At 46.6% G+C, this 25,456-nt stretch overlaps 1 protein-coding gene across 4 annotated transcripts in view; it reads left to right on the forward strand.

Moving 5' to 3' along the window:
- Positions 1 to 25,456, forward strand: part of LOC115164495 (probable E3 ubiquitin-protein ligase HECTD4) — a 57,946-nt gene that overhangs the window by 24,409 nt on the left and 8,081 nt on the right. For all 4 annotated transcript variants that reach the window (XM_029717033.1, XM_029717035.1, XM_029717034.1 and 1 more), the window contains exons 22-67: positions 201 to 425; positions 554 to 717; positions 911 to 1,156; positions 1,269 to 1,461; positions 1,541 to 1,645; positions 1,722 to 1,810; positions 1,938 to 2,104; positions 2,284 to 2,419; positions 2,539 to 2,683; positions 2,796 to 2,962; positions 6,203 to 6,349; positions 6,518 to 6,702; positions 7,133 to 7,286; positions 7,400 to 7,680; positions 7,766 to 7,955; positions 8,061 to 8,142; positions 8,311 to 8,513; positions 8,663 to 8,798; positions 8,946 to 9,128; positions 9,332 to 9,496; positions 9,643 to 9,812; positions 11,206 to 11,321; positions 11,445 to 11,548; positions 11,715 to 11,876; positions 12,013 to 12,161; positions 12,308 to 12,387; positions 12,578 to 12,741; positions 12,833 to 13,070; positions 13,363 to 13,499; positions 13,617 to 13,743; positions 14,886 to 15,023; positions 15,915 to 16,051; positions 16,169 to 16,329; positions 16,426 to 16,607; positions 16,779 to 16,984; positions 17,085 to 17,215; positions 17,332 to 17,537; positions 18,108 to 18,287; positions 18,494 to 19,881; positions 20,002 to 20,209; positions 20,305 to 20,528; positions 20,686 to 20,831; positions 21,259 to 21,359; positions 21,497 to 21,620; positions 21,992 to 22,182; positions 22,376 to 22,522. In XM_029717033.1, the coding sequence (XP_029572893.1) occupies positions 201 to 425; positions 554 to 717; positions 911 to 1,156; positions 1,269 to 1,461; positions 1,541 to 1,645; positions 1,722 to 1,810; positions 1,938 to 2,104; positions 2,284 to 2,419; positions 2,539 to 2,683; positions 2,796 to 2,962; positions 6,203 to 6,349; positions 6,518 to 6,702; positions 7,133 to 7,286; positions 7,400 to 7,680; positions 7,766 to 7,955; positions 8,061 to 8,142; positions 8,311 to 8,513; positions 8,663 to 8,798; positions 8,946 to 9,128; positions 9,332 to 9,496; positions 9,643 to 9,812; positions 11,206 to 11,321; positions 11,445 to 11,548; positions 11,715 to 11,876; positions 12,013 to 12,161; positions 12,308 to 12,387; positions 12,578 to 12,741; positions 12,833 to 13,070; positions 13,363 to 13,499; positions 13,617 to 13,743; positions 14,886 to 15,023; positions 15,915 to 16,051; positions 16,169 to 16,329; positions 16,426 to 16,607; positions 16,779 to 16,984; positions 17,085 to 17,215; positions 17,332 to 17,537; positions 18,108 to 18,287; positions 18,494 to 19,881; positions 20,002 to 20,209; positions 20,305 to 20,528; positions 20,686 to 20,831; positions 21,259 to 21,359; positions 21,497 to 21,620; positions 21,992 to 22,182; positions 22,376 to 22,522 (8,680 nt within the window). The remainder of the gene's footprint in view (positions 1 to 200; positions 426 to 553; positions 718 to 910; positions 1,157 to 1,268; positions 1,462 to 1,540; positions 1,646 to 1,721; positions 1,811 to 1,937; positions 2,105 to 2,283; positions 2,420 to 2,538; positions 2,684 to 2,795; positions 2,963 to 6,202; positions 6,350 to 6,517; positions 6,703 to 7,132; positions 7,287 to 7,399; positions 7,681 to 7,765; positions 7,956 to 8,060; positions 8,143 to 8,310; positions 8,514 to 8,662; positions 8,799 to 8,945; positions 9,129 to 9,331; positions 9,497 to 9,642; positions 9,813 to 11,205; positions 11,322 to 11,444; positions 11,549 to 11,714; positions 11,877 to 12,012; positions 12,162 to 12,307; positions 12,388 to 12,577; positions 12,742 to 12,832; positions 13,071 to 13,362; positions 13,500 to 13,616; positions 13,744 to 14,885; positions 15,024 to 15,914; positions 16,052 to 16,168; positions 16,330 to 16,425; positions 16,608 to 16,778; positions 16,985 to 17,084; positions 17,216 to 17,331; positions 17,538 to 18,107; positions 18,288 to 18,493; positions 19,882 to 20,001; positions 20,210 to 20,304; positions 20,529 to 20,685; positions 20,832 to 21,258; positions 21,360 to 21,496; positions 21,621 to 21,991; positions 22,183 to 22,375; positions 22,523 to 25,456) is intronic.

Raw genomic sequence — 25,456 nt, forward strand, 5'->3', positions numbered from 1 at the left:
TCCCTGCACCTCTCCACCCCACATCACATTTCCATGTTAAAGCTATGTCATCGAGAAAAAAATGTATGAAATGTATGCTCTGGATAAGAGCATCTGCTAAATGAATAAATGTAAATGTAAATAACATGTCTAATCTAGTTTATCATTGCAAAGCTCTATGAGGAAGATATTTACTTGGTCTTTTCTCTCTGGTGTTCCAGTTGGTGATGTATGCTGGGCCCAACACTAACAGTCGCAAGGTGACCGAGTATGGAGGCAACACTCTGGGCTATGGCAGTCGCAGTGTCCTAGGGACAGGCTGGCCCAAAGACCTGGTCAAGGTGGAGGGGGACACAGTGACGTTCTCCTTTGAGATGAGGAGTGGGCGCGAGCACAACACCCCAGACAAAGCCATGTGGGGGTTCTCCTGCACTGTCCGAGCGCAGGTACACACAGCTGTGGAGTTAGATCACTGCACTGTTGTGAATAGAGCATGAGTTCTAGCATGTTGCTGCCATGTTTGACATACACACCCAGACATTGTTACGTAGATCTGTCTGTTTTCCCGCTACAGGAATCATCAGAGGATGTCTCTGGGGGTCTCCCCTTCCTGGCAGACCTGGCGTTGGGTCTGTCTGTACTGGCCTGCTCCATGCTCCGCATCCTCTACAACGGACCTGAAGTAACCCGAGAGGAGGACGCCTGCCATGACCTGCTCTGCTCCAAGCTGCTCCAAAGGTGACTCAGCATAAATGGAGAATGATACAGTGCACACACTATAGATGGCACGACTGCACTGCAATGTAGCAGCACAGTTATATACAGCTATAACCATCTAAATAATAACACCCTAGTAAAATAACACAGGTGACACCGTGGCAGAGAGTGGGTACCAGGACAGCCGAGACTAAATGCTATCCATTTCCTCCAGGTGCCAATGGCAGGTAGAAGCTAATGGTGCCATCTCTCCAGCCCTAACCCCCAGTCCCTCTCCGCTACCCCTCACCATCGAGGAGGACCGGGAGTTCACCTACCCCTCTGACGTGCTCATCCCTCCCCCGGGCCTCATGCCTAGGGCCTACTTTGACCTGCCTCGTATCCGCCTGCCTCCAGGCATCATGAGCCGGCTACGAGAGGTGTCCGGCAGAGCGCGGCCACAGTTCCGTCCCAGCATCAAGTAAGAAGGGGTGACCATATATACCACATATTCAACTGCCATTCCAATTCTATTTTAACCAGTCATTACTGCCCAACCTCTCCCCCCTTTCTCTCTGACTTGCCCGTGTCAGGGAGGTGATCAGGCCAGACGTTATGGAGGAGGTCATAGTGTCGTCTGTGATAAAGCACCTGACGCTGGTGGATGCTCTCCAGTCGCTCGTCAACTTCCAGTACCGCGAGGAGCACGCTGAGGAGTACGACCTGCTCTGTAAGATCATGGCCGAGACTTTCAAGAAGATCAACGCCATGGAGCGCCAGCTGCAGGTACACAAGTGGCTAGTATAGTCTGCTTTTCCCTCTCCAAGTGTGTATGTGTAGAACTTTGTTTGTTGCCATCCTTCAGAGTGTAGCAGAGCTGGAGCAGAAGTGGCAAAACGAGGTGGAGGAAGCTCAGCAGGGAAAGCTGGAGAACAATGCTCCTTTCTTCCACGACTATCACTTCTTTGAGGTAAGTATCCCTTCACCTCCGATTCTCATAAAGTTGTACGCTGTTCAGCAAATATAATTAGTTTTTGTTTCCCCAGAACAAAATGAAGGAACTAGAGTTGCTGTGTTCACTAAAGGAGGTCCCACTGGACTGGAGTGATTTGGAAAATGTTGTCCTCACACTGAGGTAAGACATTGAAGAAGAGCCACGTGACAATGCAGATGTTAAGACTGCTGAGGTAACATCTGCATTGCTTAGATGACATATCTTCCTCCGTGTTGTCTTCTGGTTTATCGTCTACATTTGTTCACAGGGAGAAGTTCTTCCAGGAGGTGAACTCCGTCCACCTGAAGAGTGATGTGCCGCTGGCCAAAACCAAAGCCCTGATGAAGAGCCTGATGAACCGCACAGAGCTGCTGCTCCATGTCACCATTGCTCCTCACTGCAGGAGCCTAACCACCACACCTGCTGGCACGCCAGGTACCCCTCTGCTTACACCTCCTTACATAACTACCTCCCCAGCCTACTCCACCTCCCCAGCCTACTCCACCTCCCTAGCCTACACCTGCTTCTCTATACCCCTCTCCTGATTTACTTTGACTGCCTGTATGTAGTTTGATAAAATAGAGGTTACTGATTCTGACTTTTTGTTGTTGCAGCCTGTAAGTCTGTGTCAGACACTAAGGCGGTGGTCCCCGGGGTGAAGCAGCCAGTCTTTCTGCGCAGCATGTCTGCACCCTCCGACCTGGAGATGATCGCCAACCAGGACCTGGAGTTCCCACACAGCAGCCAAAGGTTCACTGTCCACAAAAATCTCTTTGATACAGAGAAAGTGGATTACAAGCATAACTACACTAAGTTGATGATGGATGGAGAGAGTACTCACCCCTCTACGTTATTCTCCTCTACTGCAGGAGGCGACACCACCCCACCAGTCACCGTAGCAGCTCCTTCACACTGCTGCAGTCTCTAGCCATGGAGGACAGCCGGGACAAGCCAACGTACAGTGTGCTGCTGGGACAGCTCTTTGCTTTCATAGGGACCTTGCCCGACCAGTCTGTAAGTCCAGCCCTCCGCCACAGTCACTGCACATTGAATTCTGTGTTTTTGGTGTCAAACAATTAAAGAAGTTGAGTCCATTCATATTTTACCCTAGTTTTGCCTCCTCCAGGTGTCCAGCAGCAGTTTCCTGTCTGCGGCTCAGACACGGTGGAGGCGGGGCAGCACAAGGAAGCAGGCCCTCGTTCACATGAGGGAACTGCTCACTGCCGCAGTCAGGGTAGGTGGGGTCACTCACCTGGTGGGACCTGTTACCATGGTGCTGCAGGGAGGGCCCAGGTAAGACATGGACACACACTCACACACAAACCTACCATTAATATATCTTCATGGTTTGTTTTCATGAGGGAGAATTTATTTTACAATTAAGTTATTGTTTCCTTTCACAATATAACAATGCAATTGAATTATATTTAACGCTAAACAATAACTTGACAGACATTAATATACAGTTGAAGTCGGAAGTTTACATACACCTTAGCCAAATACATTTAAACTCAGTTTTTCACAATTCCACTAAGTTGACTGTGCCTTTAAAAAGCTTGGAAAATTCCAGAAAATGATGTCATGGCTTTAGAAGCTTCTGATAGGCTAATTGACATCATTTGAGTAAATTGGAGGTGTACCTGTGGATGTATTTCAAGGCCTACCTTCAAACTCAGTGCCTCTTTGCTTGACATCATGGGAAAATTCAAAGAAATCAGCCAAGACCACAGAAAAGTCTGACCTCCACAAGTCTGGTTCATCCTTGGGAGCAATTTCCAAACACCTGAAGGTACCACTTTCATCTGTACAAACAATAGTACGCAAGAATAAACACCAATGGACCACGCAGCCGTCATACCGCTCAGGAAGGAGACATCTCCTAGAGATGAACGTACTTTGGTGCGAAAAGTGCAAATCAATCCCAGAACAACAGCAAAGGACCTTGTGAAGATGCTGGAAGGAACAGGTACAAAAGTATCTATAGCCACAGTAAAACGAGTCCTATATCGACATAACCTGAAAGGCCGCTGAGCAAGGAAGAAGACACTGCTCCAAAACCGCCATAAAAAAGCCAGACTACGGTTTGCAACTGCACGTGGGGACAAAGATCATACTTTTTGGAGAAATGTCCTCCGGTCTGATGAAACAAAAATAGAACTGTTTGGTCATAATGACCATCGTTATGTCTGGAGGAAAAAGGAGGAAGCTTGCAAGCCGAAGAACACCATCCCAACCGTGAAGGACGGGTGTGGCAGCATCTTGTTGTGGGGGTGCTTTGCTGCAGGAGGGACTGGTGCACTTCACAAAATAGATGGCATCATGAGGAAAGAAAAATATGTGTATATATAGAAGCAGCATCTAAAGACATCAGTCAGGAAGTTAAAGCTTGTTCGCAAATGGGTCTTCCAAATGAACAATGACCCCAAGCATACTTCCAAAGTTGTGGCAAAATTGCTTAAGGACAACAAAGTCAAGGTATTGGAGTGGCCATCACAAAGCCCTGACCTCGATCCTATAGAAAATGTGTGGGCTTAACTGAAAAAGCGTGTACGAGCAAGGAGGCCTACAAACCTGACTCGGTTACATCAGCTCTGTCAGGAGGAATAGGCCAAAATTCACCCAACTTACTTTGGGAAGCTTGTGGAAGGCTACCCGAAACGTTTGACCCAAGTTAAACCATTTAAAGGCAACGCTACCAAATAGTAATTGACTGTATGTAAACTTCTGACCCACTGGGAATGTGATGAAAGAAATAAAAGATGAAATAAATCATTCTCTCTACTATTATTCTGACATTTCACATTCTTAAAATGAAGTGGTGATCCTAACTGACCTAAGACAAGGAATTTTTACTAGGATTAAATGTCAGGAATTGTGAAAAACTGAGTTTAAAGGTATTTGGCTAAGGTATATGTAAACTTCCGACTTCAACTGTGTGTGTGTGTGTGTGTATCTATATCTTCTAGATTTAGGACAGTCACTTCAGCCTTTTTTTCTTCTTTTTTACTGTCCTTTTTGCCATTTATGAATTTGTTATTCAATGCGTTTCTATGGGCTTTCTTAGTGAAGGCCAAAACTTATATTTGATTCCCCTAAAATATATACCTAAAGGGGTCCTCAAAATCAAATAGCTAAATGATCCCATAGTATGACAATCTTAAAACCATTCCATTTGCCAGCTTCACTTTTCCCTTCCCCAATGTCTTAGACTCTAAAGAATGAAATTGAAGAATCAGCTAGGACCGGGCATCTCTCATGGGGAGGAGCATCTGTTGTACTTTTTTGTTCCATTCCTTCTCTCAAAATGTAACTTCAAAGTATTTTTCCCATACAGCCTTTAGGCCCTTACAAGTTCCTGCGGTATGTGATAACTTGCAGAGGATTTCAATCTTAACACTTATATTAGAATGTACAGGGAATGTGTTGTTTTTCTGTCTATCCTTAAACATATACAATCTCTAAGCTGGAGATATCTCCAAAAGTTTTATTTCTGTAAAATATACTTGTTCCTTAGTTTTTCAAAAGCGGTTCTCTATATAGACACCTAATGTTCTTTGTCCCCGTTCTATACCAATCTTTCCAGAAAACCATGTACTTTTATTTTCAATTTAGGGTTATTCCATAACGAAGCCGAGTTTGTCAAGAAAGGTGACGTTTTTTTTCTCTTATGAATCTGACTCCATATATTTTTTGTATGGGACATTCTGCAGTGCCACCTTTTGTTGACTCAAATAATCTGATGCTCCAAATGGGGCATTAAGTTGTTCCATGTCCACCCACATTGGCCTTTTAGAGGTCTCAATAAAGATAGGCTATTTGGGAAGTTATAAAGGCTTCTTGATATAATTTCATTTTGTGGAGCTTTATTCCTCACTTCTCAGTCTTTGCCTGTAATCTCTCTAGTTTCACCCTGGCCGTTTTTACCGGCCCAAATAAGCCGAGTAATCATTTTAAATCCACAGGTACCGACCGGTATGGACAGTGGTAACATGCTGGTGACGTAATTGAGTTTAAGAGCCATGACCATCTTTGTAACCTGTATCGTAACCCATAATGAGATTTGTATCTTAAACTTTACGTTTTTAGGGACCCATTGAAATCCCCAGTTGACGAGGTCATTTCTCAAACAATGTTTTGATAGGGTCTTTACCATTATCTATGAAAATGTATTTACTAGGTCCAGTAAAGGCAATATGGAGAGATAGCAGGTCTGACATTAATAGTAATATGTTGTCTGCATAAAGCAGTTGTTTATTCTCCCAACCTCCCATAGTAACCCCTTTGACTGATGCAGCCTAATGGCTTTGGCTAATGGTTCTAGTGCTATAATAAATAGTGAGAGACTGTGACCTTCGTGCCTCGCCCTACTGTAAATGGAGATGATTGTAATCCGTTAGTGACTACTATGAATTAGGGGTCGTTGTACATAAGTAAAAAAAATATTCTGAAAGCCCTGTCCAATATCCAAATGTATTTTAGTGTATAATGCAGGAGAAATTCAATTTTATAAATGTATCTGTGTCCTCTGTGCAGGATCGAGGAGCTGACCTGTGGGGGAATGGTGGAGCAGGTGCAGGAGGCCTTTGGGGAGACTATGACGTCTGTAGTGTCCCTATGTGCCCGCTTCCCCATCGCTTGTTCTAACAGTATTGGCATGCTCTGCACCATCCCCTATACTAGGCAAGACAATTATTCTTCTTCCAAAATCCTCATGTTACTCTTGGAAAACATCTTTGTTTGTTATTAGGAACAAACAACTCACCTCATTCTCCTGGCACCCAAAAATGCCTGACTTCCTAGAATTGGCATTCTCTAAACCCCCACACGTCTGCCCACGTGATGCTGTAGGAGTGAGGAGCAGTGCCTGGTGCGCAGTGGTCTGGTCCAGCTGATGGACCGCCTGTGCAGTCTGAGTGGCCAGAGGGACTGCAGCTCCAATGAGAAGCAGACCAAGAAGCAGAAGGTGGCCACCATGGCCTGGGCTGCGTTCCAGGTGCTTGCCAACCGCTGCATCGAGTGGGAGAAGGTGGAAGGTATGCCCCCCCCCCAAAAAAAAAAAATCTATATCAGCTTGTGAAATGGGTAGCCCACTCCAAGAAATGAAGAGAACCTCAACGCTCAAGCAGAACATATGAGAATAATTTTCACTCAGATGTTTCCAATGTCTTGATACTGCGCTGTGCCTTTTAGCGAAAGAGGAAGGTTTGAAAGGATGTCTTCAGGGTCTACTAACAAAGTGAGGACAAAACGCAGACGAATAGTTGGAGGTTAAAGTTAGGCAAGCTTGACAAAAGTTGATTTAGGCCAATAATTCAGAAACAAGAGGAAAGATGGGTTTTTTCATGTCCTTTTGAATATAGATAATCAGACTTTAGGATGCAACCTCACATCAGTGTTTTCTACAGAGAGCACAGTGTGTGGTAATGCTTACCACTGTAGAAATCCCTCTCCCCCTCTCTTAAGGTGGTTCAACAGATGCGGTGCACTCGGGTCTGGCCCGGCAGGTGTCCAGCCTGCTGACCAACCACCTGGTCAGAGCCACAGAGTGCTGTGGGAACCAGGCAGCAGGGAACGATGCTCTGCAGGACGTCCTCAGCCTGCTCAACGACCTGTCCAGGTAACCACTAGCAAACAACAGGTCAAATACACCGTCAGTCCTCTTGTGTTCTGTGTTTGTGAAATGACTGTTGTCACCTTCTAATTATCTATGATTGTCTGGCGTTCCTCCAGGAGCCACATAGGGAAAGCTATCCTGAGCCAGCCAGCCTGTGTGTCCAAGCTCCTGTCCCTGCTGCTGGACCAGCGGCCGTCTCCCAAGCTGGTGCTGATCATCCTGCAGCTGTGCCGCGCTGCCCTGCCCCTGATGAGTGTAGAGGACTGTGGCAACGTGGCGCTACCCTCCTGGAGCTACTCCATCAACACCCTGGATGCTGAGCAGCAGGACGCCACTGACCCCGCCTCACGCATCGCTGCCCTGCTGCTGGCCAAGCTGGCTGACTACGTAGTACCAGGTAGGACCCTTTGGTCTTGACATGTTGGTCATGAGATATCTGGCATCTGTTAGACTGCTGTCTCTAACACCGTGTCCCTCACCAGGCTGCCAGACCCTGCTGTCCCCCAGCTCCTCAGAGCCAGACACCAGCCTGAGCCGCTCCAGCCCCAAGGGAGCCCTGAAGTCAGATAAGGACGCTGGGGAGGAGGGCGAGGCTGTGGATGGCAAACTGTCCATCTTTATCCACAAGCGGGAGGACCAGTCCTCTCATGAGGTGCTACAGCCACTGCTCAGGTAAGACTCATCGTAATACCTCCTGAGACCTTTTAACTTCATGTGTGCCAAACCATCCATGCAGTCTCTCTGACACCTGTGCTTTTCCTCCCTGGTGGCCTGCAGCAGCTCAGAAGGCCGGCCGTTCCGCCTTGGAACTGGAGCCAACATGGAGAAGGTGGTGAAGATGGACAGAGACATGACCAAGGTCAGGCCTGTTTTAAAGTTTTGATGTGGTTGCAAATGTCATTGGGATGTCACCAAGTGAAAGAAGAATAGTGAAGAATTAAACCTAGTCAAGGCATATGTTTAAGAATCATACCATTTATTCCTGGCTGATCTGCTCCTTTCCCATCCCTCTCATTCACCTCACCAGAGTGGTAGCTGTGAAGTGATCACAGAGGAGGCTGCTGCCGCCCTGAGGAAGGCCAATAAGTGGGCCCAGTCTGGGCTGATAGTGAGCGTAGGCCCGCCTGTCGAGGCTCTGGTCCCGGAGGCTGCTGGAGGAGTCACCACGGGGGACAAGAAGAAGAGCGCTCAGACTGCTGTGTGTCGGGACAGGAACTCTGAACTGGCCAGGTCGGTGTGACACTCAAGCTGTGCAAGATTTATATTATGCATTTTGTATAACCGTAATACCGGTGGAATTTAATCTGCTACACTAGTTCTAGTTAACCAGAGGGGAGAGCGGTTCTAACCGGTCTCCTCTCTCTCCCTCCACTGTTCAGGTCCGACCCGATCAGGCCCTTCATCAGTGGACATGTGGCCAACAGTATGGCTGCTGAGGTCATCGCCCTGCTGCACAGCCTGCTCACAGCTCCCGAGTCCAACACCGCCCAGATCTGGACCAGCACTGCAGAGAAGGTAGAGCACCCTCAGAATGCGTAGGTTTTAGAGGCAGCTGCAGCCATTCTACTTGCAGATGCTAGAGCCATGTAATTCTAAGAATATACTGTATATGAAGATCATAGTGATAACGCATGGACTTACCGTTACTGATGACTGTGCCAGGTGCTGTCCAGAGCGCTGATGTTCATCCCACAGCTGGGGAAGTATGCTGAGAGCATCCTGGAGAACGGTAGCAGCAGCGGCAGGAAGCTGGCTAAACTCCAGGCCATCGGCAGGCAGGCTGTGGCAGCACTCTGCGCCCTCGGAGGCTTCAAGGAGACCATCAAGATTGGCTCAGAGGTCCAGGTGGGTTAGGAGAGGAGCACAAGTTGATAGATCCATTAGAAGACTTAGCAGTACACCCTTAGCAACATGCATTGTCTCTGTGGTGAAATTAACATGCCGGGTACCTACAACACTATACCAGGCCAACAGTGCTGTGGGCAGGAAGAGCTATAGCAGTGAATGGTCAGTGCCTGTTTCTCATCATGGTCCCTCTGCTCCCTCAGGTGGTGGGTAAAGGAGTGCTGGGCAGCGTGGGTGTGGTCATGTCCATCAACGAGCAGGAGGGCATTGCCACTGTGAAGTTCCCTTCCTGTGAGTACAGGAAGGCCTGCAAGGCCTCAGACATCCTGACGGTGCCCATCTCCCGCCTCTGCACTCCCCGCTCTGAGGTAAGAACAGGGAGGGTTAGAGAAGTCAGACACACATAATGTAACTTGACTGAAAATGATGAAAGTGCTTTAATGTTCGCTAGTAGACTAATTTAATGTTCTCTTCTAATCCCTGTCCCTCTCCCCTTCCCCTCTCTCTCTCCCAGGCGATGCCCCTCTACAAGCTGTCCATCACAGAGAAGGTGGTGCAGGCGGTACAGTCCATGCTTCTGCCACAGGAGGGCAGTCTGTCCATCCACTCCTCCCTCCCCGCCTCAGGAGATGGCTCCAGTCCTGTTATGGCCGCTGTCCGCCTGTTGGCTGAAATCAGGACCAGGTAAATTACTACTGAGGACATTACTTTGGTCATAACGTTTTTCTGCTCCGAAAGTGTGTCTCTGCACTAGGGCTGTGGCGGTCATGACATTTTGTCGGTTATTGTCATGCAAAAGACTGCCGGTCTCATGGTAATTGACCGTTAATTAACATAAACACGTTTAGCTTTTCCAGGCCTCAACGCATACAAGCAGCATACAAGCAGCATACAAGCAGCATACAAGCAGCATACAAGCAGCATACAAGCCGCTGAAGGAGCTTTTGGAACATCTTAATTTAAAAAATGTCTAAGTCAATTTAATATACACATCACAATAAAGCCATCATTTATTTTAGGCAGGTCTAAAGAAACACTATGATATGAAGGAAGAACAGAATATGAGTTGGCCTACTGTGTGTTATCTGGCTATGCACCATGCTGTGTATGCTTGCTTTTTCATTTAGCAGACAAGACATGCCTATAAGTTCTGTGCCATTATTTAATATTATATGATTTATAGTAAGAACAATATAATTGAACTTAGAAAGGATTTTTTTCCCATTCCGGAGCGAGTGCCCATATGAAGTGGCTATGTCGAGCGTAAAATGTATCATTTGAAACCAGTCCTATACACTAGATTTAGAGTTATTTGGCAACTTTAGTTGTGAATGATACAAACCTTTAGAATGTCTTAGAAATCAAAACATATGGGCTGCATGATGTGACTATCGGCTATTGATGATTTGCTTGTGCTCTGTTCCTCAGGGTTGGAAAGCTCATGGCATACAGAGTTTCACTATAATTGTATGCTAACTCTGTAAGCTGCCCTGCACAATCAATGAACCAACAGTATCACCTAGGCCTATTCGTGGCTCATGGATAGAACATTTTGGAACATAGCAAAAAATCCATCCAGTATGCATAATAATACAGTCCACACGCAAAGGCGATTTACTAGAATTTGTTTAAGTTTGGAGTATAGGCTAGACCAACAGGTTAAGAAATTTTGCAAATGTATTAAAAAATAAAAACAGAAAGGCCACATTTACATAAGTATTCAGACCCACAGGTGGACTCCAATCAAGTTGTAGAAACTTTTCAAGGATGGTCAATAGAAACAAGATGCACCTGAGCTTAATTTCGAGTCTCATAGAAAAGGGTCTGAATACTTATGTAAATGTGGCCTTTCTGTTTTAATTTTTTTAATACATTTGCAAAATTTCTTAACCTGTTTTTGCTTCGTCGTTAAGGGGTATTGTATGTAGATTGCTGAGTATTTTTTTAATCCATTTTAGAATAAGGCTGTAACGTAACAAAATGTGGAGAAAGTTTTTAAGGTGTCTGAATACTTTCCGAAAGCACTGTATATTTGTTTTGCTTAGTTAGTATTGAGGGTTAAATGTGTGTGTTCCAGGGCATGTCTGGTGATGGCCCAGCTCCTGGAGGACAGCTCATTCTGTGAGGAGTTCATTCAGCAGTGTCCTGCTGCTGTGGAGGTGCTCAACCTAGTGGCCCAGGAGTGCAGTCCCGGTGAGTGACCACCCAGTAGCATAGTGCTCAATTACGAGACTTTACTTTCCTATATGACAGTAGTATTGATTTTGTGGAAGGAAGTATGGCTGCTGTGTGTAACAGTGCGTCTGTGTTGTGCAGGGGAGCGTCTCGGCATGGTTGAAGCACAGTGTGAGCGAGTGAGGATGCTGTACCGAGACTGCGCTCGCCCGCCACCCCCTCCCCTCCAGACAGACCGGCGCCAGGTGGGTTTCGCTGTAGCCTCTCAACTCATTTATCTACTGAGATCTACTGATTTTAATAATGGACATAAAACCATATTAGGAATTTTTCATTGATAAAGGGATTCCAATTGAGATTTGTAGGGCCAGTCTCCTAACTCTCTCTGCTCTGCTCCGTACCTCTCCCTAGCCCAAGGAGATGACGTGGTGTCCATCTAGGGTGTTCCCTCCAGTGCGTGCCTGCGTATTCTCATCCCGTCTCACCTCTGTCACCTTCCTGGCCGACCCCAGTGCTGGAGGAGGCCTGCCCAGGGGAACATTCATCTATGCCACCTCACCTGTTCCTGTTCAGGTGGGCACCGCTATGCTAACTAGATGTCTTGGGAATGGCACTGGGTTTTATATGAATGACAAATCAGTTTTGCCTGCTTATGAAGCAGGCTGACTAATTTGGAATCTTAAAATTCCTCTCCCTCTTTTTCCTGTAGGCGCCTTCCTTTTACTGGGAGATAGAGATAGCCTCCTATGGAGACTCAGAAGATGACAGTGGTCCTATTGCGTCTTTTGGCTTTGCCACAGAAGCAGAGAAGAGAGACGGAGCGTGGACCAACCCTGTTGGCACCTGCCTCTTTCACAAGTATGTGTTCATATGGATTTTACAGCTGTAGTCTCTGAGGTTTCCCACTGCCCTGTCTCTGACTGAGTGCTGACCTTTCTCTCTTTCTTTCCTTTCTGTTTCATCCATCCTACCCCTGTCTCTGTCTCGGTGTTTCACCCTTTCAGTAATGGTAGGGCTGTGCACTATAATGGCTCCAGTCTGCTGCAGTGGAAGAGTGTGAGGCTGGACGTGGCCCTACTTCCTGGTGAGATAGGAAACAATCCTTTTTATCTAATTTCATAATATCACCTACCTCCTATTTTTCCCATCATTCATTTTACTTTTTTTTAACTTATGCCAACCAATGTGTATTGCATATTTAACAGATATTGGTGAAACATCTGATTTTGAACTCCATGTATCTTGGATGGTGACCATTCTCTCCCTGCCTATAGGTGATGTTGCGGGAATTGGCTGGGAGCGCTCAGAGGGCACCCCTCCACCCCCTGGCCAGGCCCCTAAAGGGCGGGTCTACTTCACCTACTGTGGCCAGCGCCTCAGCCCCTTCCTGGAGGACGTAGCAGGGGGCATGTGGCCTCTGGTGCACATTCAGAAGAAGGTGGGCCTTTATGCCTGGACATGTCAAGCAAGATTTAAAGTCCAATGAATGCAGCTTATGTTTGTCATGGTGTGTGTTGTATTTTGTTTAGAACACAAAGATTCGTGCCAACTTCGGTTGCCGGGCGTTTGCGTACGCAGAGGGCCAAGCACACCGCAACGCTGCTGACCTCTGTGTTGACTTGGCAGAAGAAATCAGCGCTAACTTTGAGGCCCTCCCCTTCGCCATGGCATCTGACAGCGACAATGATGCGGGTGCCAGTGTGGCATCTGACTCTGGCTCCCACGGACCCCCCTGTCGGATTGCCGCAGTAGCAGTTGCCCAGCAACGTATGTTCCTATCACCTTCCCCCTTCCTGCACCAAACAAACGTGTCTTAGTTTAAACCTTTGACCTTGTTTGGTGTGCCTGATGTTCTGGTCCCATCCGGTCACTTAACCTAAAATATATTGTTTTACTTAACCTGGTGTTATTTCAGTCCTCTGTTATGTTTGCTGTTTGGTCAATCCCACTACAGCTAACCCTCACCCTCCTCACTGTCTGGTCTGTGTGTATGTGTGCGTCCCAGTTGGTAGCGTTTGTAAGAACTGGCTTTGTTGTTTGTCCTCCCCTGTCGGGACAGAGTACAACAGTGACTCATCATGCCACTACAAGGTGGAGCTGAGTTACGAGAACCTGGTCACCTCAGGGCCTGACGCACACCCCCCGCCTATTGCTGATGACGAGAGTGATGACGAAGATGATGACGATGTCCCAAGGGTGAGTTGAAAGTCTTGCTGAGAAGAGCTGACAAATACCATATTTACTTAACTTTTTGGTATCCAGATTTTTCAGTGGGCATGAATGTACTGCTGTCCACCCCCCACCCCCTCCCAGGAGGACCACTATGCCCTGCTGGTGAAGGCCTGGGAGACAAAGGTGTTCCCCACCATCCGCCGACGCTTTCGCAACGAGGCAGAGAGGAAGTCTGGTCTGGACCAGATCAAGGGAGCACTGCAGCTGGGTGAGAATTTGGATACAAAATAGTTTTTTCTCACCCATCTATACACAATACCCCATAATGACAAAGTGAAAACATTTTTTTTTATCTTTGCAAATTTATTGAAAATGAAATATCTAATTTTCATAAGTATTCACACCCCTGAGTCGATACAGGTTAGAATCACCTTTGGCAGCGATTACAGCTGTGAGTCATTCTGGATAAGTCTCTAAGAGCTTTCCACACATGATTGTACAATTATTCTTTTTAAAGTTATTCAAGCTCTGTGAAGTTGGTTGTTGATCATTGCTAGACAGCCATTTTCAAGTCTTGCCATAGATTTTCAAGCCGATTTTAGTCAAAACTGTAACTGGGCCACTCAGGAACATTCAATGTAGTCTTGGTAAGCAACTCCAATGTATATTTCGCCTTGTGTTTTTAGGTTATTGTCCTGCTGAAAGGTGAATTTGTTTTCCGCTAGGATTTTGCCTGTGCTGAGCTCTATTCTGTTTATTTTTATCAACAACAAAAAACTCCCTAGTCCTTGCCCTGTCATGTGGCCTCATGGTGAAATCCCTACTCGGTTTCCTTCCTCTCCGTCAACTGAGTTAAGGACATCTGTGTCTTTGTAGTGACTGGATGTATTGATACACCATCTATAGTGTAATAACTTTACCATGCTCAAAGGGACATTCAATGTCTGCTTATTTTTACCCATCTACAATTATTTGTATGTGTGGGGTACAGAGAGGAGGTAGTTATTCAAAAATCATGTTAAACACTTATTACACACATAGTGAGGCCATGCAACTTATTATGTAACTTGTTAAGCACATTTTTACTACTGAACTTATTTAAGCTTGCCATAAGAGAGGGGTTGAATACTTATTGACCCAAGACATTTCAGCTTTTTCATTTTGTATTAATTTGTAAAAATTCTGTGTAGGCCAGTATTACAATAAATGCAGGCTGTAAAACAACAAAATGTGGGAAAGGTTTGGGACACTCACTGAAAACTAGGTGGTGAAAGAGGTGGGAAACCCTGTAGCTCCGTTTTTAAAGAGCAACTCCCTATTGACTCCACTGTTTGACCTTTTTAAAACAAAGTGAAGATGTTTTGTTGACGTTTGTTCTTTCGTGGTGTTTTTATTGTATATGTTTTGCAGGCATGGTTGACATAGCCCGGCAGACAGTGGAGTTCCTGTATGAAGAGAATGGGGGCATCCCCCGGGACCTCTACCTCCCCACCATCGAAGACATCAAGGAGGAGGCCAACAAGTTCACCATCGACAAAGTCCGCAAAGGTCCCCTGCAATTGCACCCAACACAATGCTAGAGGCCTTAGTTATGGAATCATTTCAGTTTTTCTTCTGGATCAAAAAGGGACTTAGATGGTGGGCGTGGCAATGGACGTGGCAGGGGGCGTGGTTCGGGCGGCTGAATTTTTGAGAATATTTTAGAGGCCCTCATCTTGGAGGTGTCGAATTCTTTACATTTTTAAGCCAATTTCCTGCAGTTCTACACAGTTTTTTGCTCAAATGTAATAAAGTCGATACTGCTAAATTCCTTGTTTTGGGAATTTTTCAATTTCCCTGATTTTTGTCTAGCTTTTATTTTAGTGATTGTTAGTTCTCAAATATTTTGTTATAAAATAATATATATATAGGTCCATTTATCTTTTCTACATTATTTATATCTTGTTTAAGTTTACACTGAAATAGTAAAAAAAATAAAAAATACTGTTTGGATGGCAGACAAATCACTGCCTTTATGTAACATCAACTTTGACCCTTACTTTAATTAAATACATTAGTAAACACAGGAATTTTCCCCATAGCTGGTTTAAATTTGTTTTTTTATTCACCCTTTATTTAACTAGGCAAGTCAGTTAAGACAAATTCTTATTTACAATGACGGCCTACACCGGCCAAACCCAGACAACGCTGGGCCAATTGTGTGCCGCCCTATGGGACTCCCTATCACGTCCGGTTGTGATACAGCCAGGAATCGAACCAGGGTGTCTGTAGTGACGCCTCAAGCACTGAGATGCAGTGCCTTAGACAGCTGTGCCACTCGGGTCCACACAGAGCACTATTTTATTTTTTGAAATATAGATCTCTAAACATTATCATTATGTACACTGATATGCTGTAGTGTTACCCGGCTTTGCCCTTACATATGTGTCCTCTTCTCAGGTTTGACCGTGGTCATCCGCTCTCCAGACAGCAACAACACCAACAGCACCACAGGCGGAACAGCCCTGCCCAAGTTTGCCATCCGAGGAATGTTGAAAACCTTCGGCCTGCACGGAGTGGTTCTGGACGTGGACTCCGTGAGTGGTGAACATCCGAACTTCACAGTTCATAGAAACAAAGCGATGAGAAGTTGAGCTTTGTCTCTTTTGATAGTGTGTCAATGATCTCTCTCACTCTACTGTGTGTATGCCCAGGTGAATGAGCTGGTGCAGGTAGAGACGTACCTGCGCAGTGAGGGGGTGCTGGTGAGGTACTGGTATCCCATTGAGATGCTGGAGCGCCCCCCTGCTGGATCCCGCCGTACTGCTGCCAATGGCCTTGTCAATCTAGACAGCAGTAACATCCAGATCCACAGGTAACACACACACGCTAACACTTACACTCCTACACACATTCTGAAATAACACGGCTAAGAACTATAAATCGTCCTCCGTGGCCTGCTGTGTTTCAGGGAGCTTCTGCGCTGTGAGAGTGCCCTGGCTAGGCTCTACTGTCGCATGGCTCTACTTAACATCTTTGCCCCGAAAAGCCCCCACACCTTCACCCGCCTCTTCCATATCCCAGCCGTTCGAGACATCACCCTGGAACACCTGCAGCTGCTGTCCAATCAACTTCTGGCTCCGCCTCTGCCTGGTAAGTGGACTTTCTCCAGATGAGATGATAATCCACAGAAAGTAATGGGTTAAATAGAATAAAGTTAGAACAATGAATGAAATAAGAAGGTCTACACTAAAATCGATTTTTAAGTGTATGGAGTCGCTCTTTCCATTATCTGTGTGCTATGTTGTTCTCTTTGTCCTGCAGATGGCACCATCAGCTCCAGCTCCATCCTGCTGGCCCAGTCTCTACTCCACAACCTGCAGGGCCAGAGCTGCTCTCCCACAGACCTCTTCTACCAGGGCAACGCACAGCCCATCAGGGAGTGGCTCACCGTGGCCATCACCCGTGCCCTGCACCAGGGGGAGGAGAGCCTGCTGGAGCTCACCAAGCAGATCTGCTGCTTCCTACAGGTTAGCTCCCGATTCTGTGGCTCAATGTATATTTCCCCAGGGACGAAGATATTTTGCTTTTAACGTAGTTAATCTTGATTTCCCTTGTTCCGTTATGTAGAATGCACCAGAGCAGTTCATCTCAGAGGACTTCCCGGTATCAGAATCAAAGGTCAGCATGGATGTCAACTTCCCGGGTGCTGCCTTCGTGATCATCTCCTGCAAAGAGAGCCAACTAGGCTGCCGTAAAGAGTGAGCTAATTTAACACATTTACCTTTTTTCTAAGTTAAACCCATTAACCTTGATGACTCTAGATGCCTTACAGTGACCCATTTTCTGCCTCTCTATTTCCCCCCCCCCTCACTAGCTCCTCCCTGTACAAAGCCCCATGGGCGCGGGTCATGGTTTATGGCCTGGGTCACAAGGTGCGCAGGAACGGCCAGCTCAACCTAATGGAGGCGGTGTGCTACCCACTGGATGCCTCGCCCTCCAACACAGGCCTCACCCCCCCTCCCACCACCAACCAATACCCCACTGTCATCATCCCCACCGACAAAGTGCACATCAAACTGGGTAAGTGCTTGATCTCCCTTAGTCCTGGCTTACAGTAATAGCTTTTTTCAGCTTGTGTATGTTCTAATTAGGGTTGGCACAATTATCACATAACCGTGTAACCGACAATTATGACAATAACTGTGAAAAAAAATAATAATCGTCTTAATACATCCATTTTAGGAGAAGGAGGATTCAACTTCATATTCAAGTAGATACTGTTTACCCAATAGCAATTTTACATTTTTACATGAAGTGGGTAAAGTGGGTCATAATTTTACGAGCAGAACGGCATGGTCTGGAGGAGAAGCTTGATTTCCAAAAGTTGCAAGAGGTCAAGACTATTTGTTTTTTTAAACTGGGGTGTCACCAAAGCTGTGTTGTGTTCATTAGGTGTGTTGTGGCTAATTTTTAAAGATGTATTACAAGCAACAAAATGATGACAATAACCGTGGCCATTTCCATAACAATTAATCACTACCCAAAATTCCATAATCGTCACAGCCCTGGTTCTTATTGTTTCTTTCTGTTTCGCATGATTACCATGTATTTCTAATAGGTTGTTTCACTGTCTCGCTCTCTGTCTCTCAGGGGTGTCGCCCCCTCCTGGTGCGGTGCTGGTGCTGCACTCCCTGCCGCTGGAGTTCCCCCTGGCCATGGCATTTGCTGAGCAGCTGCTGACGTGGAAGCTAGGGGAGAGCAGTGAGTGCTCTGAGGAGGAGTTGGACACTGTGCCCTCCTCTGTGCTGCTGCAGGTAGTGGAGCTGCTGGGTAAGTGCTACACTTCCAGAAAATCTCTTCTCTTTGAAATGTCTGCATCCATGGCTTTAGGTGTCCAACATGTCTGAACATTATTTCCATAACCCTCAGTCCCTTGTTGTGATTAATTTTGCATCCTGTTTTGTGCTTGACAACAAGTTGGTCTCCATTTGCAAATAGTTTATTTTACCCCTCTTTCCCTGTCTGTGGTGTTATAGGTGGGCTGTTATGGACCACAGATCTGGCACCCTGCATCAAGGAACTCTCCTTCCACCTGCTGGCTGAGCTCTTCCGTAAGATTCGCCACCTGGAGCAGCGTAAGAGCCCTGCAGGCCTGTCCAGCTCCATCGCCTTGCTGCTCAACCCCTGCCTGGCTGTGCTCATGGCCCTGCAGACAGAGCTCCGCAAGCTGTATGACAGGGAGACCCAGGGCTGGGTGGCTGCAGGGGCCGGAGCAGGGTGTTCCTCTGGCGGTGGTGGCCTGGCCCTGGGGGCCGAGCAGAGCAGGTTCTCCACCTACTTCCACGCCCTGATGGAGGTGTGCCTGGCTGTAGCTGAGGTCACCCTCCCCCTCAACATGGGGTGCTCAGGAGTGGGAGCTCTGTCCTCCACCAGTGCCCCTAACCTCAGCGACTCCTCCTCATCCTCCTCCTCCTCCCCAGGCCAGACCCCCCAGAGCCCCAGCCTGCTCTCCAAGCGTAAGAAGGTGAAGATGAAGCGAGAGCGTGCAGCAGCAGTGGCGGCGGCCTCAGGGAAGAGGGGTTCTGCTGGAGGGGCTCGCCTGTCAGAGAGCGACAGCGCCCTCCTCAACATGGCCGGTAGTAAACCTGAGGACATGCTGTGGTTCCACCGTGGCCTTACCCTGCTCATGATCATGCGTCACCTGGCCAACAAGGACCCCCAGGGGCTGAGTGTGACAAATGATGCTGTGACTGATGCCTACCAGGCCCTGGTGGGACCTACCTCTCACAGCCGTCTGCTGGTGCTCTCTGGCATCCCCACCCACCTGGAGGAGGCTGTGGTGCGCAGCGCCATCCGCAGGGCCTGCAACGCCCACGGGGGGCTCTTCAAGGATGAGATCTTCATCCCCCTGCAGGAGGACCACCCCAAAAAGTCCAAGGCAGGAGCTGGGGTGTCCACCTCTCTGGATGGCAAAGCAGCCCCCGAGCCTGAGCGTCCATTCCCGAGCAACGAGAGCCCAGACGGCTCCAGCAGCGTGACTCCAGCCATGAGTGTCTCAGCCTCGGCCTCCACGAGCCAGACCTCCATCTGCAGCTCCTCGCAGGGGGGCGTGTCCCGCACCGCCAGTGAACTCTCTGTGGACCAGGAGCTGCTGGCTGCCCCACCTCTCACCCCAGCGGCTGCAGCCTCGGCCGTCCCCACCCCACAGCAGGGCCCACTTGATCCCCACACGGTGTCCAGCCAGGAGAGCCTAGATATCTCCCTGTGCAGCACGGGGAGCCTGGGCAGTCTGGGCAGCCTGGGGGAGCCTTTGGACAGCGCAGACACAGCCTCTGTTTCAGACGGGGGCTCCATGTACACAGTCACCTCTCTGGACAGCAACGCCATCTTGGCCCGGCCCATTAAAGGCTATGCCGTCATAGAGGTGGGTCGCAAGTGCATTTTACACTGAAAATGTAATATATTGTTTATCGTTTTCTTTTTTCTTTGAACTTTGATGGAGACAGACTTGCATGTCCTTCTGTTGTGCATATGCTGAATGTAGGTTCGCGCCCGGGCCAAAGTGGAGAAGATCCGTGCTAGCCTCTTCAACAGCAGTGATTTGATTGGCTTATCCAGCCTGGAGGGTGAGGAGGAGCTGATGGAGCTGACTAATGAGGAGATCCTCACAGCCTCCAGTGTCAACCAAAGCCTGTTTGACACACAGGGTAGCTCCGCCCTCGAGGACTACTTCCTGGACAAGTCTCTCAGAGGTTGTTAGTAGTATACTCTCTACCTATGTTTAACCACCTGTATTCAACCAATACCGATAAAGGGGTCATCATCTTTTCTCCTCCTATTTTACCAGGGGACAAGTTGGTGCCAAGTGCGCGAGACGTGCTGACGGACATCTATAAGAGTTGTGTCCACTCAGAGCAGATGCTGAGCCTCACGCCAGCCAAGCCTGTCAAAGTGTCAGACATCTACCTGAGCAAAGAGCAGATCAACTCCCAGACCCCTGGAAACCTCCTCCATGTCTTCTTCACTCACATACGGCCACCTAAGAAGGTGCTGGAGGACCAACTGACGCAGGTTGGTACACCACACATGAGAGTGCTTGAACACACAAACGTGAAATATAGATATTATATGCTTAATTGACCCTGCCTCATCCACATGATTACACACATACTCACATCTATATGCATCTGCAGCCATGTTTGTCTGAGCATTGCTATATGTTCCACAGATTCTGCGTAAATATGGCACCACCAAGCCCAACAAGAACAAATACAGCAAGGTGGGTAAGGAACAGCACGCAGTCAAGGTGGTGAGCACCAAGAGACCCATCACCAAACCACCCAGCAAGGAGAAGTCTATGCTCAACAGCGTCAGGTGAGTTTTAGCCCTCACCACACACACAATGCCACCCTGAAAGCCATTTTCCTAAATAGTTTCCACCCACACTTTTAAATTAGAGGCTTTGTAATTGCAGAAAGTAATGGGTTTCAAAATTATACTCCCCCTAAGATGCTTTTCTCAACGCTTCCCACGCTCAAATGTGTTACTTAAATAGCGAGTCTTTCAAATTAACTTCTCATATTTAGAAAAACAGAATTGCAATAAAGACTATACCCTGTGGTTTCTTCATCCACTTACAGAAGGAAAATGGAGAGTGATTAAAGTTGGCTTATTATGCATAATCATCATATCAAGACTCATTCAGTATGCTGCCATGTCATCCATGACATTTGTCAGTACTCATTTAGACAGACATTTTCCATTGGCCCCTGTCCCTGACTTCTTTCCATGTCTCTATCAGGACTGCACTGAGTGAGAAGAGTGTACTGAAGCCCAAGTCCCCTGAGAAATCCAGGCCTGATGAGAAAGACATAGAGAAATCTCCTGCCAAGAAGCCTGAAGGTACTGACGCTCTGTACCCTCTCGTGTTACCTACATGTATCTCTCACTTGAGTTGATTAAGATTTCCCTCAAGTTAGAATGTAGATGTGCAAATTCATGTATTTATATACGTCTCCTCCCTCACCCCTCTGACGTAGTCCCAGAGGAGAAGTACCTGACTCTGGAGGGATTCCAGAAGTTTGCTGTGGACCGGGCCAAGCAGGACATCCGTAGCGTGTGGAGGGCCATTCTGGCCTGCGGTTACGACCTCCACTTTGAAAGGTGAGCTTGGTGACACACCCCCTTCTAGCCCCTGCAGTCAGCCTATGGCAGGTCACCCCCCCGCAAGCCCCTGCAGGCAGCCTGGGGATGGAAGGTCACATTCTTAGCTGAGTGGGGAACGGAACACACATGACTGGAGCAGGTTGTACACATTCAGAGCATGGAACACACTGTGACTGTTAAGTCAACACATCACATATTTACACATGATGTACTCTAAGAAAATATTTTTCTTGAATTATCTGCATCGCACACTATACTGCACTGTACAGTGCGTAATCAGAGAAAGTCAGCTTGGGTAAGATTAAGCCATATGTATGAAGAGGGTCTTTTCATATCTAGTTGCTGTTCCCCTCCTCTTCTGTTTCCAGGTGTACCTGTATAGACATGCGTCACGCCCAGAAGGCTTGTAGGAGGTGGAGTCTAGAGATGGATGTAGCGTTGGTTCAGTACATCAACAGGCTGTGTGGTCACCTGGCCATCACACCTGCCAGGCTGCACCCCCACGAGGCCTATCTGGACCCCAGTGACATCGCTGATCCACGCGTGGCCTGTCTCCTCAGTATGTGACCTACTCACTAACAGACCGCGTCATCAGTTTACATACGCAAGCTATTTTTACATGTTTGTATGGTATCGAACGTCAGTAAACGTGAGTGTGTGTGTTTACATGTACATGGTTAGTGGGTGGGTGTGTGGATGGGTATGTGTGTTGCTGTGTTCACATTTCCCTTCTCTCTGATGTGTGTGTGTAGATGTGCCTGTGGAGAGCTTGCGTCTACGCTTTGCTCTACTGCAGTCTCTCAACAACACGCTGGAGAGTTTCTTCCTGCCGCTGGTGGAGCTGAGACAAACACACACCTACCAGAACAGCATCGCAGCACTGCTCTGTGGGGCCAAAGGTGACACACACATAACAATAACGTCTCAGCACAGCTTTGTCAGGTCAAAGGCACACAGTGTGCTGTATGTGGGTCATTAAGGACTGGTTTTGTATCAGGGCATTGACCTGTTGATAAATCTTCAAAATGTTTTGCATTGTGACTGCCTCTGGGGGTCTAGGTGGGGCATATGAACTAGAGGTCTTCATAGGTCAAAAAAGTTCCAAAATGGATTCGTAGCTTTCCCACTCGACCCGATATGCATAGAGAACCGTTCCAAATGGACCCGAGGACAGTCCGACATGTTCTGAAAAGGACCATAGAAAACAGACCCGTGCTTGTCCGGATCTGAGAGTAGAAAAAGTGTGAGAAAGAAACCTCCAACTAGGTGCTGCCAGCGCCATAAAAAAAAAAAAACGATATTGGCCAAAATATCCACAGTTAATTGTCTTTAAAAAATATTTGTTTCGATGTGTACCATATTAAAAACTTTAGTCTTATTGTTTTTGTTTTTTACTTTCCTAAAACAATAATTGTTCAGCTGTCAGAGATCTGACCACTAAATGCATCAGGGCATTGCATGCATTATAAGTGTCGACTATATGTTATTAATATTTAAAAAATAAATATTAACCCTCTAGTGTTTAAGCCGGGGGCGGGGGTCTAAGCTAACATGGAATTGTTTTAAGTTGGTCATACCAAGGATTATTTGGCTATTTCATTTAGAATTTTAAGACCCCTTTAGGGTCTAAAAAAAATATGTACAAAAATTATTGGATGAAACATTGAATTTGGCATTACTGCTATTAGCTAACAAAAACACATTGAATAACAGATTAACTACAACAGGTAGTTGTAGAGGAAGTTTGTTCGGAAATGTCTGCCATATATCTAAGAGTTTAGAGCCTAAAATATGGAGATATTTCTATCTCCATATATACTTCCATAATTACTTTAAACTGGTACTGGGGACCTTCAGACGAGTCTTGAGAGACTTGTGGGCGTCCTAGAGAATACAATTGTGTTTGAGAGTCTCGTTTTTCAATCCAAACTTTCAATAGTTTGTAGGCCAAACTGTTCGGACGCTACATACGATTTTGTGAGAAGATTTTCGTAGATGTCTCAAGGTCTGACAAACACCGCTCTACAGTTGCTCTGCCACCTTTCACCGCAGTTGCGGAAGGGCGATATCGGTGGATGCGGTTTATTGAGATGCAGGCCCATGCAAAAAATAACATATCTCTAGCTTAAACAGACAGATTTTGATGGGTATTTTTTACGTTAGTTAGAATTTTGCGGGGCTAAGGTTTCAGGGAGACAAGCTTACGCATAGCCCTAGAGCGACTGAAATACAGATGGAGATATGCCAGCGCTATGTTCCCGACATCGACAGATTTCTTTATACTTGTCAGATATGCTACTACTGCTATACATACAGTGCCTTCGGAAAGTATTTAGACCCCTTGAGTTTTTCCACATTTTGTTATGTTACAGACTTACTCTAAAATAGACTAAATAAAAATGTAAATCCTCATTAATCTACACTCAATACCCCATAATGACAAAGCGAAAACAGCTTTTAATTATTTTTTGCAAATGTATGCAAACATATTTTTTTTAAATTAAATACCTTATTTACATAAGTATTCAGACCCTTTGCAATGAGACTCAGAATTGAGCTCAGGTGCATCCTGTTTCCATTTATCATCTTTGAGATGTTTCTACAACTTGATTGGAGTCCACCTGTGGTTATTTCAATTGATTGGACATGATTTGGAAAGGCACACACCTGTCTATATAAGGTCTCACAGTTGTATGTCAGAGCAAAAACCAAGCCATGAGGTCGAAGGAATTGCCCGTAGAGCTCCGAGACAGGATTGTGTCGAGGCACAGATCCGGGGAAGGGTACCAAAACATTTCTGCAGCATTGATGGTCCCCAATAACACAGTGGCCTCCATCATTCTTAAATGGAAGAAGTTTGGAACCACCAAGGCTCTTCCTAGAGCTGGTCGCCTGGCCAAACTGAGCAATCGAGAGAAAAGGGCCTTGGTCAGAGAGGTGACCAAGAACCCAATGGTCACTCTGGCAGAGCTCTAGAGTTCCTCTGTGGAGATGGGAGAACCTTCCAGAAGGACAACAATCTCTGCAGCACTCCACCAATCAAGCCTTTATGGTAGAGTAGGCCAGACGGATGCCACTCCTCAGTAAAAGGCACATGAAAGTCTGCTTTTGTTTGCCAAAAGGCACCTAAAGACTCTCAGACCATGAAGCATGGTGGTGGCAGCATCATGCTAAGGGGATGTTTTTCAGTGGCAGAGACAGGGAGAGTAGTCAGGATCGAGGCAAAGATGAACGAAGCAAAGTATAGAGATTCCTAATGAAAACCTCCAGAGCGCTCAGGACCTCATACTGGGGTAAAGTTTCACCTTCAACAGGACAATGACCCTAAGCACACAGCCAACACGAGGCAGGAGTGGCTTTGGGACAGGTGTGCCAAGCTTGTAGTGTCATACCCAAAAAGACTTGAGGCTGTAATCGCTACTAAAGGTGCTTCAACAGTAAAGGGCCTGAATACTTATGTAAATGTGATATTTCCGTTTTTTATTTGTAATAAATTAGCAAACATTTCTAAAAACCTGTTTTTGCTTTGTTATTATGGGTATTCTGTGTAGATTGATGAGGGGGAAAAAACTATTTAGTCAATTTCAGAATAAGGCTATAACCTAACAAAATGTGGAAAAAGTCAAGGGATCCAAAGATGAGCATTATATTGTTAGATTAAAGGAGTAACTCTGGTAGGCCTTCCTCAGCTCAAGTTCAACTGTCAGAGTCAGTTGGAGTGCCGTTGCGCACACATTGCCTTCACAGGCCTGCAGTAGCTAAGCCTAATGATAGCCATAGCACACCAAACCTTCACCAAGTGTCTTACTTTTGGTATTACCCTATTAAAGTTA

This window comes from Salmo trutta, chromosome 27, assembly GCF_901001165.1.
Source record: "Salmo trutta chromosome 27, fSalTru1.1, whole genome shotgun sequence".
Lineage (NCBI taxonomy): Eukaryota > Metazoa > Chordata > Actinopteri > Salmoniformes > Salmonidae > Salmo > Salmo trutta.